The 14,804-nt window shown below is 50.3% G+C and overlaps 1 protein-coding gene across 2 annotated transcripts in view; it reads right to left on the bottom strand.

Moving 5' to 3' along the window:
• Window positions 1-14,804, bottom strand: part of SLC24A4 (solute carrier family 24 member 4) — a 174,541-nt gene that overhangs the window by 58,711 nt on the left and 101,026 nt on the right. For both annotated transcript variants that reach the window (XM_058740105.1, XM_058740106.1), the window contains exon 3: window positions 1,342-1,418. In XM_058740105.1, coding sequence (XP_058596088.1) covers window positions 1,342-1,418 — 77 coding nt within the window. The remainder of the gene's footprint in view (window positions 1-1,341; window positions 1,419-14,804) is intronic.

Raw genomic sequence — 14,804 nt, 5'->3', positions numbered from 1 at the left:
GAGAAAAGGAGGCCAAGAAGGCACCACACTGCCCGGGCCAGGAAATTCTGAGAAGCTTCCGAGTGTCGCAGACGACAACTGGCTCCAGAGCTTGAGCCTTTTCTTGCTCTAAAGAAGGGGTCAGCAAAGTTTTTTTGTTTTTTAGCAAAGTTTTTCTTAAACGGAGAATATTTTAGTACTGACAGGCCACACAGTCTCCATCGCAATGACCCTGCTACAGAAGAGTACACGGAGTGGGTATGGCTGCGTTCCAATAAAACTTGATTCACAAAAACAGGAGGTGGGCTGGATTTGGCCCTCCAGCCACAGTGTGGGAATGTCTGCTCTCCAGGGTTTCTGCAAAATTCCTGAGGTGTTCTCAGGTTCAGGAGAAAAGGCTTTGCGTCAGCAAATGCCAAGAACTTCACGGGGCGGAGCGCCAGAACTACGGGACTAATTCGCCAAACCCACACCCTCTCAGTGAAAGGGGGAGGGCGCGGGAGAGCCAGGGGAAGTGGGAAGATAATAACTGTCACAGAAATACCCAGGACTGTCGTTCAATATACCGGGTGGGGTTTAGCAGCCACAGATAATCCAGAAATGACAGGAATGGCTGTGCCCCGAGAAAACTTTATTTACAAACACGGGCAGTGGCTACAGGCTGTAGTTCGCCTACTCCCGTCACAGAAGAGCTGACTGTGACCTGGGACTTAGGTTTGGACCCGCTGTTCCTCTTGGAATTGTTGTTTGAACTCCACCACTTGTTACCAAGGCGCATCTAAATACAGAGGGGAACTGGAGAAGTGCCCCAAAGTTTTCAATTATAGATTTATGGCAGGGTGGTGAAAATGGGGGGGGGGGGGGGCGGGGAATCCCGGCAATCATGTATAGGGCGCTTTTTTTTTTTTTTTTTAGTTTAGTGACTTTATTTTTATTTTATTTTTTATTATATGAAATTTATTGTCAAATTAGTTTCCATACAACACCCAGTGCTCATCCCAAAAGACGCCTGCCTACAGGGTGCTTCTTGACTCACATGCACGCGTGCTCACACGTCTGGGAAAGAGGCTGTCACTCCCTTTTTATAAAAGCAGAAGATGGGGCACAGGAAGACGGGCCTTCGGGGTCACTTGCTGTGCAACCCCGAGCAAGCCACCTGAGATCTTTAAGATTTCTTTTCATCTTCTTTTCTTTTTTCTGGCGGGGAGGGTTAAAATGGGTCCAGGATCCGTTCTCCTCGCGGGGCGCTTCCAAGGGTGGGACATCTTTGGCACGCCAGGGCTCTGCGGTGCTCTGCACACAGGCGTCACCTGCCGGAGGTTTAGGAACATCCCAGCCCCTCCCCCCCACGCGGCCACTTACTCCGAGGATGTGCAGCAGGACGGCTCCGTGCTGTCGCTCCTTATTGGAGAACAGGTCTGTGGGGAACTCATGAATCGCTGCAAGACAAGGGGACAGAGTGTTAGTCTCAGTGGGCCTCCCGATGGGATGGCTGCCCTTGCAGTCTGAGTCTGGAAATGCAGAGTCTGTTGGGCCGGGAACTGCCCCGGGAAGGGGCCAGCCGGCTGCTTCTCCTTAGGCCATGGCAGACCTGTGCTCTCCACTAAACGTTGCTGAACACGAATTATCCACAGACATCCCAGAAACTCGAGGTGATCAAGCTTACCACACCCCTCGCAGTTTTCTAGCGTAGGAAACACTTCCCGCCCACGAGGATGGCAAAGACAAATAACGACAAATGCTGGCAAGGACGTGGGGATACCGGAGCCCTCGTAACTGCTGGTGGGACAGTAAAATGGGACAGCGCTGTGGGGAAACAGTCTGGCAGGTCCTCAAAACGTTAGACTGAAGAGTTGCCACAGGCCCCAGGGAGTCGACTCCCAAGTATCTGCCCAAAGGAAAACACGTCCACACAAAACTTGCACACGAGTGCTCATGGCAGTGTGATTCATGATCGCCTCGAAGTGGAAACACCCCAAAGAGCCACCAGTGAATGAACGGATAAATGAAGCGTGGTCCATCCAATGGAATAGTATTTGGCACTAAAAAGGAGGGAAGCAAAGGGGCGCCTAGGTGGCTCCGTCGGTTAAGCGTCCGACTTCGGCTCAGGTCATGATCTCACGGTTTGTGGGTTCGAGCCCCGCGGCGGGCCCTGTGCTGACATCTCGGAGCCTGGGGCCTGCTTGTCATTCTGTGTCTCCCTCTCTCTCTGCCCCTCCCCCACTTGTGCTGTCTCTCTCTCTCTCAAAAATCAATAATAAACAATAAAAAACTTTAAAAAGAAAGGAAGTACTGATAGATGATGGAAGAACCATCCAGGAAGAACCTGGAAGAACCCTGAAAATGGTATGCTACGTGAAAGAAGCCAGTCGCACAAGACCACGTGTTGTAAGATTCCATTTAATATAAAATGGCCGGAATAGGTAAATCTATTTGGTAGATTTGTGGTTGATTAGGACTGGGAGGTATGAGGGCTTGGGGGGTAACAGTTAAGGTGGGCAGGGTTTCTATCTGGGTTAATGGAAGTGTTCTAAAATTGTGGTGATGCTTGCATAATTATGAATATGCTTAAGAGCCACTAAAGTGTGTAACTTTAAATAGATGGATTGTATGGTATGTGAATTAAATAAATTAAATAAAGCTGTTACTGTGGCAAACTTCAAACTTGCCGTCCCAGGATTCCGGGATATCACCCGTTGCCACAGTCAGATCAGAATTGAGAAGCAGGCTTATTCCCTCACTCTGGAGTCATTTCTGGTCCCCTGCCTGCCCCCCAGAGTTCAGGGACACGTGTTCTCCTGCAAAGCCCTTTCAGCTTGTCCAAAGCTCACTGGTCCCTCTTCTCCACCTCTCCGACCACCCATGACGGACCTGTCACTCCAAATGGGGAAGCCAAGATCCCAAAGAGGTCAGGTGACATCGGCTGGGTTGGGGATGGCAGTGCTGGCAGGACAAACCCCTGTCCCCACCCGCCCCCCTCCCCCATGCAGTGGACTCTCTCTGTGGAGCCACACACACAGGGAAAATCATCAGTGGGAGTGAGGCTCCAGGTAAGTCTTGGGGCATGACCCCAGGCTGAGGTGTAGCAAGGTAGGGATGAGGTCTGAGAGCATTGGTCCCTGTCCCCTCATCCCCTGGACCCCTCAGCCGCCAGGTGCTTCCGCTGGCATACCGCCATCTTGGATCATTGGGTACCAGGTCACAGCCCCTCCTTTGGCCCCAAGAATACCCCTGCTGGGGTGGGTACCACCACTCCTGTTACAAGCTCTCATCATCCTTGGATGGTGGTGGGTGGCCCTGTGATGTGCAGAGCCTTCTGCATCAGAAACCAAACACTTGGCTTTGGAGTATCACCCTTGACATTCCCAAGGGATCTGGGCCACTCGTTTGCTTCTTCGGCCTCAGAAAGTTCACAGATAATTAAGGAATAATTCCTTCTCACCCCACCTGCCCATTCAAGATGACCAATGGATAACTACACTGTGAATGTCATTTCTACAAGTCTTCTGTCAGACACTCCCACACCCCCACGTCTCCATCACATCCAGCTAGACTGGAAGCTCCGGGAAGGCAGGGCTCCACACTGCCCCGTATTACATTCTCAGGGCCTTAGCCAGGCCTGGCACACAGCAAATTCCCAAAACGCTTTAACAGTCAACTGAATAAGGGTGCTGGGGGTGGGGGGTGCGGCTCAGTTGGTTAAGCATCCGACTTGGGCTCAGTTCAAGACCTTGCGGTCCGTGAGTTCACGCTCTGTGTCCAGCTCAGAGCCTGGAGCCTGTTTTGGATTCTCTCCCTGCCCTTCCCCACTCGTGCTCGGTCTCTGTCTCTCTCAAAAATAAACATTAAAAAAATTAAAGTCAACTGAATAAAAAATAGTAAACTACTAACAACCCATATTCTCTTATCCTATTAGAATGCTTTCATTACCCTTACAGACCCCTTGAACACTTAGAATGACACCTGGTTCATAGCGGGTGCTCAATAAATGCTTGTAAATATACTCTCTAGGACAAAAATCTCTTCTCTGGAAATACAATTTGGCCCTAAGCTCTGAAAATGATGACTTCCCTTATATGGAAAATCTTCTGTTTTTTAAGATCAGATTCTCCCACAAGACATGGAAAACATCAGCTCCCCAGACACCCAGAAAATGTTCCCACTTTAAAACAAGCAGCATTTAATGAAAGATGGATTCTTTCTCTTCTCTGGGGTATTTTTCCTTCTGTAATCTAAATTCTTTAATAAAACTGCTGCTGTCATTTCAAGGGCAGGGGTCTGCTTCAAGGTCTGTCGGCTCAGAGATGATAATTATAAAGGAAGGGGCTCAGCATTCCTGCGGCCAGGGCCTTGTTTCCAGGAGAAACGTAACAGCCCAGGATATTTTGATGCAGATCAATGGACGTTTCTGCGCCGAACATTCGACACTGTTCCTGATTCTCCAAATCTGTGTTCAGAGAGCTGGTGATTTATTCAATCCTGGGAATTCTTTGAAAATTAGAATAAAGTAACGCGCCTTTCTGCCGTGAGGATGTATCAGCTGGGCTCCGGGCGGGGGGAGATATGGATTATAAATGGCTTTGTCCTTGGTAGGAACAGGCTTCTATTGGTTCAGCCACAGCCTCTTGCTCTGCGACCCCCTGCGTAGGCTGGAGGGCTGCAGAGGGGGGGACATGCCATCCATGCCTTAATTTTGCCAGCAAAGAGTAACCAGCACACCTACCAGCTGCTAATGACCCATTGCCCTCTGCACCCACCCAAGTCTTCTGGACACACGATGAACTCATGAGGCAGGCCCTGTAGCCATGAATGTCCCTGTTTTCCAGATGAGGCTCAGAGGGGGCAGTGAGCAGCTTGGGGACCCCAGCCACATAAGCCAGGACACATAGCGGGACCCTGAGCTCCTTGTCTAGGATTAAGGGCTGCCTCTAACCCAGACGGAGGTCCCTCTGTAAAGGGGGTTGGAAGACCTGAATGGGAGTTCTGATGCAACTGCCCACAAGCTTGTGGGGCCCCGGCTGCGTCCGTCCCTCTATTTCTTGAGGAGCCATCTGCTGCCACGCAAAGTGGTGGAACACTCACTGCTACTATGTGGTTAGGAGTGGGCAGATGGCCACCCTGCCCTCCCCAGTCGGCAGCTGGTACCTGGGACCGGTCCACTTCTCAGTTCAGGAATCGAAGCTTCTAGAAACTGGCATCTGGGCAGCAGACCACGGAGCAGGCACAGCAGGTACCTGTCCGTCCCACCCTGATCACGAACAGCAGGAACTTTAAACCACAGACAGCCTATGCACCTGCTCAGGGCACTGTCTTTAGAAGCAGATGACAGGTTTCAGGAAAGGCCTCTGCCCCCTTCCTATTACTCTCATGACCTTGGCAAGTTGCCTAACACCTCAGGGATTGTCCCCTCACCTGTAAATGGTGATCGCCATGCCCACCAGGCTGCGGTAAGGGTTAAGGGATCCAGACAACTCTGCACGGCACTCAGTGTCATTCAGAACGGTTACCTTACAGACTCCACACTTGATACAAGTCTGCCCCCACCCCCGTTCCAGACAACCAGCCTTGGGTTTGTGAAAGCAAAAGGGAAGACAAAACCAGCTTAGTGGGGAAGAGCAAGAGACCGTGGAGATCAGACCCGGCCACATCAGGGTCTGGATGCTGCTGCTACTTAATCCTGGCTTCCTGAGAAAAACTCCTCTCCTGGCCTTGCTGGGATCAGGAGCCCCTGGGCCACGTTCAAGGGTGCGGCGATGCTTGCAATGTCTGCAAGGGGCCGAGCCGCCCCGTCTGCTCAAATCCCCACCAGGGAGGACGGAGGAATCAAGAGGGCAGGTGCATGCAGCTTTTGAGGCCATGCCTAAGCCTTTAAGCTGCAGAAATCCGGCAGCGGTGGGTGTGGGGGAAAAGATATGCCTTCAGGTGGAGCTGAGCTCAGGAAACCAGGGATGATCCCAGCACCCTGACACCTGCGGACGGGGGTTGGGGGAGCCCGGGGCGAGAGGAAGGGAGGGAAAGCTGCCGGAGACCCGGCAACCACTGCCCACCTCCCTTTTAGGATTCTTTCCTTTGAACTTGGGTGCCCAGAGCCGGCTTCTCCATCACTCTAGGTTCTGAACACACCCCTCTCCTTACATTACACCTCGGGCGTGAACCTCCTAGTCCACCCACACTCCGCTGGGTCCAGGGCGGGTGGGAGCTGGGGAGAGGTCTTTCCTGCCAGGTGCCTTCCTGAACATCGGAGGGAAAACTTTAAGACCCCTGGGGACAAAAGCCTCTGCAACCCTCCCCTCCACCACCAGCGACCTAACACCTTATAAATGAGACCCCTAGGCACACTTGACCTTCTCTGTGGACAAGCTCACACGGATAATGCCATTCTATTTCAGGAACCCTGAGTTCATGTTACCCCTTCAAGGCTCCGTACTTTTGCCAACAGTGCTACTAGTTTTCAAAATGCATTAATTTGTTCAAGCATTTGCTGAGCACCCTCGGTAGATGTCAGGCCTTCTGGGCATGGGCAGACGGGATCCCGATGCATCTGTGAGCATCCGCAGGCCTGGCATTTTTTCATCCTGGAGTGTGACTGGACTTTCAGAGAAAGGCAAAGTTATCCAGAAAGCGGTAGGTTATCAAGATGGCAGACGCCCTGCTCCTGAAAGAGTCCAACATGAATTTCTTGAGCATTTACTGTGTGCGGGACACAGGCATTTACTACGAGCATCCCAGACGTGCCCTTGAGGGGCTGGTGCAAGTTAGACAAGTAGACAAAAGACTGAGAGATGACGAGAAGCTTGCAAGAATGACGGGGAGCGAACCAAGCCAGGGTTGGGGAGGGGGTTACTGACGCGAGGGGGGAGGGGGAACACAAGCCCAGGGAGAGAGTGGCGCCCACATCAAGTTTCGAAGGCTGCATTACAAACTTCTCAATGCCCTCTCATCTGTCACATCAGTCCTGAGAAGACCGTCATCCCCATTTTCTTGATGACAAAATAGAGGTTCTGAAAAGCTAAACGAGGCGCCTGTGGTCACGCAACCAAGGTTTGGCACAAGCGAGGACAGAGGGACACAGGCTGGGAGCCCAACCGACACCAGTCCCTCCATCAGAGCATTCTGCCCGCAACAGGTGCACATCTCAGAACTCGAGTCTCCTTTACCCAAGGACAGGCTCCGTACCCCTGCAAGCTCTAAGGACCACAGCAAGAAGTCACATTCCTAAAAACAGGACCACACACATGTTACAGGTCCATTCCGCTGACAGTCCGCGAGCCGCCCATGCAGAGGTCTTGTCCGTCACTCCATGGATCTATGAAAACCCGTCACTCATCTTTCACAACATACTTGAAACGTTTAATAAAACTGACCACGCCCTACTTATGATGTATGAACATATGAATGATCTATCCACCCACCCACATTACATACAGAATTCATTCTTCAGGGCGTGCATTTCTACGGGTCTTGGGACATCCACCACCACGCCCCGAGACAGCAGAGTTCCATCATCCCCCAAATTCCCTCGTGCTGCCTTTTTGTAGTCAAACCCTCCTCTGCACCCCAACTCCTGGCAGCTACTGGTGTCTCCTTTTCCCATAGACTGCCTTTCCTAGAATGTTCTGTCAGTGGAATCATACAACATGAAGCCTTTCTTTTGGCTTCTTTCACCCCTTCTGGTCTTGCTTCTCTTACTTGGCAAAATGTACCAGGATCCGCCCACATTGCTGTGTGATCCCACCTTCACATGATGCTCTCACTTCGTTTCTTTGACAACCTCCCACCCCCCCCCCCCGCTTGCACAGTGTCCTTCAGAAGCCCCTCCTTTGTGGGACCCCAAATACTATGGTTCTCAGGGCTCTGCCCAAGCCCTCTTCTCCATCTACGCACTCTCCCCAGGTGGCCTTGGCCTTGAATTCCTAATCTCTGCAGACATCTCCCAAATCCCAACCTTTGCTGAGCTCGAGACCCAACATACCCAGGTGCCAACTGGTCATCACACCTTAGCCATCCTATAAGTACCTTAAACCATCCCCAGTGAGTGGCCCACCATCCATGTTGCTCTGCACGCAAGAAATCCCGGCGCTGTCCCTGATGACCTCCTCTTCCCCCACGCCCTGTGTTGGGTGGACAGGGCCAAGGGCACCCAGCTTCCATTTCAACTTCCTTCCACGAACCTTCCTGTCAGGGACGCTAGACAGCGCACAGGCTGTGCACTGCATAGTCACACGTCCACACGTACCGGCCCTATTTCCTGTCCTGTGGAGTCTGGACGACCTTGAAGCTAAGCGTTCTGAAGGAGAAGCAGGGTCTGCCAAGCCAGGGGGCTCAGAGGGAAGAAAAGACGCAAAGGGGTTCTTCCTCTGACGACCAAGGTTATAAAGCCCATGTGTTGAGAGGCTCTCCTGGCAACAGCACCCACTTCCGTACTCCCCCACAGGATGTCTTTGAACTTGATCATCCCACTTCCAACTCCTGTTCCTTTAGCCTTTCTTGCAACTTTGTAAACACATAATTCCCTGAATTCCTTTCTGTTTAAAAATATGGAGAATGGCTTCTATTTCCTGTACTGAGCACTGACTGACACTCTGTCCTACTATTTTTTTCAAGTTTATTTATTTCGACAGAGAGAGAGAGAGAGAGAGAATGAATGAATGAATGAATGAATGAATGAATCAATCCCAAGCAGGCTGTGCAATGTCAACGCAGAGCCTGACGCAGGGCTCCATCTCATGACCCTGGGACCATGACCTGAGTTGAGATCCAGAGTTGGATACCTAACCAACTGAGCCATCCAGGTGCTCCACCCTCTGCCCTCTTTTAGCCAATGCTCCTTAGGGTCCTGGCCATCTTACTTCCTAACCAGCTTGAGTTCACCCACCTCTCCGTCTGCACCAACCTCTCCCGATGTGCCCCTTTCTGTGTTCCACACGGAGCCAGACCAGTTCCTCCACATGCGCATATGGCCTGAAACCCTTCCATGGTTTCCAATTGCTCTTAGGATAAATGCCCAAACCCGCGTGGTGTGGCCCGGACAATCTCTCGTCTTCTCAAGCCACCTGCCCTCCCACACTGGCTCTCTTCCGGCTTCACCGCTCAAGCCTGTGAGCTGTTGGATCCTGGCATGAGGTGGGTGTTCAGGACACATCCACGGAGTGAATACGTGTCTGGCTTTCCACCTCCCTTCGGACACAAACCCGAGAGCTGCTAGAATGAGCTCTGCCCCAAGGATATCTAGGAGACAGGCTGGCTGGCCCTGCTTTCTCAGCTCTGGGCTTCCAAAGTGCTGCTTGGATGCTGAACCATGACCTTGCCCAGAAGGAAAGTGCTGGACGGAGATGTGCTTCCATTAGATGCTGATCCTTCCCCGACCTTTCAATTAGTCGATTCTCTTTAGGGAATATAAACTGTGAATTGAATTTTTCAAAACAGAAAAAAATTGCCTCAAAACACGCCATTCTCTCTCTGCTTTCTACCTTAGTTAAAAATAGCCCCACGTTCTAAGCCCTGACGTTTATTCTGAAACTATGCAAGTGAGACCGTAAGGCTGGAGAGTAATTTAAATAGCTTCAAACTTCCATCATTTCAACTTGTGTGTTTTAGAAACCACCCAAGTGCCAGAAACCAAAAGCAAAAAGAAAAAAAAAAATCGTGATTTTCCCCCAATTCTATGGTTTAAAATAACTTCGCTAAGAATTTTATACCTTTCATGGGCAATAGTTGGAATGTCTAGGTTTTATCATCACCCTCATGTCTCAAACAGGAGCAAAAATAATTAAATCATTGGCCTAACCAGCTTGAAAAGGAGTTTAAAATCCTATCTTTTTTTTTTTTTCCAGCACATTCCAAAAGAGATTAAGCACCACCAAAAATAAAAATTTGATTGGAAGATCCAGCAGCAGGACCGCACTCTCCAGGAGCAACCGCCACGGAATTTTAGGGCTGGAAGAGGTTCCAGATGCTACGTGGCCCAGTTGTCCTTCACCCAGGACAGGGCATTGGGCTTATCAAAATTGGGGGCGGGGGGACATTTTCTAAGCCAACACCGCCATCCCCAACTCTGTCCCTAGCCTGATGCTGAATTTCCTTATCCTGTCCGTGAGAACCACTTAACTTCCCATTTTAAGGGGGAGAAAAGCACACTGATGTCCAGAGAGGTCAAGGGCTTTCTTTACCCAGCATCCCAGCTAGTTAGCAACAGACCTCCAAGAGCCCAGATAGACAAGTGGACAATGGCCACGGCACACAGGACCACGAAACTCGGACTCCTGTGTCTGCAGGAAGCCCAACGAACCACGACTGGCCCAGACGGTCAGGGCTCGGTCAGCAAGCCTCCTGCTCGTCGCCACTACCAACTCAAGACCAGCCAGAGAAAGCTAATATGCTCCCTGTAACAGACTGAATAAAACTCATGCCCAGCAGGCGCCTTATTTAGAAATTAGGTGTGTTAGCCTGGGAGGGCTGCTGTAACAAAATACCACCGGCTGGAGGGCTTCAACAACAAAATTCGTTTCCTCGCACTTCTGGAGGCTGGACATCCAAGATCGGGTTGCCCCCCGGGGTTGGTTTCTGGTGAGGCTCCTCTTCCTGACTCGGGGACTGTGGTCTTCCTGCTGTGTCCTCACGTGGCCTCCTCTGTGTGCGTGCAGAGACTGTGAGCTCTGGAATCTCTCCCTCTTCCAAGGACCGGTCCTATTGGATTAGGGCCCCAGCCTTATAACCTCATGTTACCTTAATTACCTACCAAGGTGCTCCCTCCAAATACGGTCACATGGAGGTTAGGGCTTCAACATACGGACTGGGGAGTGAGGTGGGGAGACATAATTTTGTCTACAACATAGGGTCTTTGCCGATGCAATTATTTAAATAAAAATGAAGTCATACTGGATTAGGGTGGTCCCTAAATCCACTGACTGGTGTCCTTATAAGAGGAAAGGACACACGAAGACACAGAGAAGGCGGGTGGCAACGAACTCAGAGACAGTAGTGACGTGTCCAGCAGCCAAGGAACACCAAGGATGGATGTAGCCACCAGAAACCAGAGCAGAGACGGCAGACAGATTCTCTCCCAGAGCCTTCAGGAGGAACCAACCCTACGGATACCTTGATCTCAGACTTCTGGCCTCTAGAACAAGGACACAATACGGTGATTGTTTTAAGTCACCCAGTTTGTGGTAACGTTACATCAGCCCTAGGAAACAGACATACTCCCCAAACCAATGGCATGAGATGCCCTGCTTCTAGTTCACCCTCCACCAGCCTCCCGTGCCAATGACCTCCCACCAGGGCGCACCCTAGGCCTCTCCTGTTTTCACGATAAAGCTTTTCTACCCCCCCTACCTGCCTGAGTCTCTGCCAAGGGCAAGCGGTGGTAGTGGACCCCCTTGCTACAGTACACGGAGCGAACAGCAGGGATGTGTTCTCATCTGGGTGGACTTTGTTCATCTGCGTAATTCCACTGGCCGCTGGCTGTGTCTGGCTGTATTTCTCCCACAGTAGGTTGGGCGGTCTCATAGTGTCATGGGGACAATTCGTTCACCCCTCTTCTGCCCCCACCTCTGCTACAGGATCTGATAAAGAATGCACACAACATATCTCAAGTTCATCAGCAACCAAGATTCTTATCCACATTACAACCACCAAACTCTGAGCCACTCACCAGCCACCACACAGAGGTACTGAGTATATCAAGAGGACAGTGATTATTAGGGTGAACTACTTCGACTTGGGGGACACAGATGTAATTTTTTGTTAGCATGATTATGATGTTTTATGTATAAGCCACAAACAGCAAATAGGTATGTATATGGGGCTTACTGTGTACCAAGCCCTCTAAGTACCTGACACATAGTATTCCTTTTAATCCTTACAACAAGGGGCACCAGGGTAGCTCAGCTGGTCAGGTGTCCGACTCTTGATTTCGGCTCAGGTCGTGATCTCGTCGTAAGATCGAGTCCCTCATTGGGCTCTGTGCTTGCTCACTCTCTCTCAAAATAAATAAATAAACATTAAAAGTAATCCTTATAACAAGCCTGTGAAATGATTATCATCAGCTCCATTTTACAGATGGGCAAACTAGGGCACAGAAAGGTTAAGGAATTTACCCAAGGACACACAGCATCAGAGCCAAGAGTGATATCTGGGTAATTCAGCTCTAAAATAGCACTTGACTGTCTATGAAGAACCAGAAAGTGTTTCTTCTCTTTGACCCAACTCATCACTGGCTTGTATTCTGTTATTCAAAATATAAGGGAAAGACCACACATGTGAAGATGCTCATTACCTCTAAAGATAAAACACTGAAGTCCCTAATCATCCAGTAGTAGGGAAATGGTTATGTAGTTGTGACACATTTCTCCGATCCCTCCACGAACATTTACTGGCATCTACCCCACCCCAGCATGGCTCTGTATCCTGGGAATGCATCCATGAACAAGAGAGGCAAAGCCCTTGCCCTCATGACAAATTTAGACAAAGTGTTATTGAAAAGACATTGGATGTGGAAATAAAACTAATTATAAATGAAAAACACACACGATCACGTGTGGTTTGCGGGCAGCTAGGCACAAATAAGTAAATGAAAACAACCGGAAAGAAATATACCAAAACCAATCTAGCGGCTATAGCAGGTGGAGGAATTCTAAACGGCTTCCTCTTGCATGCCCCTCCCCACTCTGCATGCCCCTCCTCCGCATGTGCCCCCCCACATGCCCCCCTCTGTATGCACCCCCCCACATGCCCCCCTCTGCATGCACCCCCTCCACATGCGCCCCCCTCTCTGCATGCACCCCCCCACACTCCACATGCCCCCCTCTCCGCATGCACCCCCCCACTCCACATGCCCCCCCCACTCCGCATGTCCCCCCCACATGACCTCATCCTGACTAATTATGTGAAGACCCCATTTCCAAATAAAGTCACATTCAGAAATATCAGGACTTCAACATCTCTTTTTGGGGGATGCAGTTCAACCCACAACGGTGCTCGTATTGTTGACTTGATTAACTCGATCTGTGGAACACAGGCGTAGAAAAGAACTCCCCATAAAAGAGCTCTTAAGAAAACATAGCGATGGCCATCAGTAAGTCTTTCATATGCTCTAATTTTCTCAAGACAATCCTGATTCACATCTGCTGTCCAGAATGCTTAACGGTGCCCCTTCACTCTCAAAAGTGTCTCAGTTTGGATGATACATTTCATGGTCACTCTGCTCATTAGGAGCTCAGTTACCGGGAGCAAATATTAATACCAATTAGCTAAGAGGGTTCAAATTAATCTGTGTCGATACGCCAGGAAAGACCTTCATCATTTCTAACACAGACACTCCATACACCCTTATGCTGGTCGGCCTCAAGTTCAACAAGGTAAGTGAATACTTGCTGGGGAAAGGCAAGTGCGGAGCACGACCCCCAAGGACACTCAGACCTAGGCAAGGATGGATGAGTTAAGAGTGAGCAGGGGTCCCGGCCCCCTGCTAACCAGTAAGGGACCTGGGGGAGGTTGGACGGCCCTTCCCTTTACCTGGTGCAGAGGTCAGGGCCAAGCTCTGTGCTGGAAGGGATGGTTAATTTCATGTGGCAACCCGGCTCAGCTACAGCACCCAATCATTTAATCAAACACAAATCTAGGTGTTTCCATGAAGGTGTTTTGTGAATGTGGTTAACATCTACCATCCAGCATCTAACTGACTTTAAGTAAAGGAGATTGCCCCTGATAACATGGCTGGGCTTCATCTAATCAGATGAAGGCCTTTAGAGCAAAAATTCTGCCTCAAGACTGAAACATCAGCTCTTGCTTTGAGAGTTTCTAGCCTGCCTGCCCATCCTACAGATTTCAGACTTGCCAGTCTCTGTAATGACATAAACCAATTTCCCGGACATAAATCTTGTTATGAGTGTGCGTATGGATATGCCTCTTACTGGTTCTTTTTCTCTGGAGAATTCTGACTAGATACACTGGACCTTGGCAAACTGGGCCTGGGAAGTGGAGAATGAGGAGCTGTTCCTCCTGTCTCCTGGATGAGGCAGAAGCCAGAGGCCAGGAGACAGAGGGACAAGCACATAGAGTTCGCAGAGGGACCTGCCAGGCTACTCTCACCATTTGATAACCCACAGCTGTAGGTCAGGGTCACCCCCTCAGCATCCTTAGGTCACTCCCTGTCTCCCCACTCCACCCCCTGGGGGGTTCCCGTCTGGCCGTCTTTCTCTTTGGCACAATCCTGCCTCTCCCCCAGGGGACCTCAAAACAAGAAGCATCCAGCCAGGATTCAGCACAGACAGGGGCTGAGTTCATCAGTCCTGTTTGGGAAGGCACAGTGAGATCCTCCTGGAAACAGATTGGTTTCTCCCCTCCTACAGTTGCTTGTACATCAGGCAGTCCCTCAGTGAGCACTGGCCAAGGAATTATGGGGTCCTTATAGACATTTACACATTTAATAAGCCCAACTAGTCGCTATAGTTCAAACAACAGGGTAAAGCAGGGGTGCCTGGGTGGGTGGCTCAGTTGGTTAAACCTCCGAGTCCTGATTTCAGCTCAGGTCATGATCTCACAGTTCATGGGATCGAGCCCCACATCAGGCTCTGTACTGACAGCACGGAGCCTGCTTGGGATTCTCTCTCTCCCTCTCTCTCTCTCTGCCCAACTCCCATGTGCATGCACTGTCTCAAAATAAATAAATAAGCATTTAAAAATAGGGTTAAACAAAATTACAGGTAGAAAGGAAGGAACTGGAAGCTTAATGTATTTTCCAGATGTCTCACATAGTAGGTGCTTAACTAAACATCTGTTGAATGATTGGCAGGTATGCTCTGGACATACAACCCCTCTTTCCT

The sequence above is a fragment of the Neofelis nebulosa genome, chromosome 7 (assembly GCF_028018385.1).
Source record: "Neofelis nebulosa isolate mNeoNeb1 chromosome 7, mNeoNeb1.pri, whole genome shotgun sequence".
NCBI lineage: Eukaryota > Metazoa > Chordata > Mammalia > Carnivora > Felidae > Neofelis > Neofelis nebulosa.
Note: the sequence above shows the minus strand (reverse complement) of the source record. Positions and strands in the feature narration are given on the sequence as shown.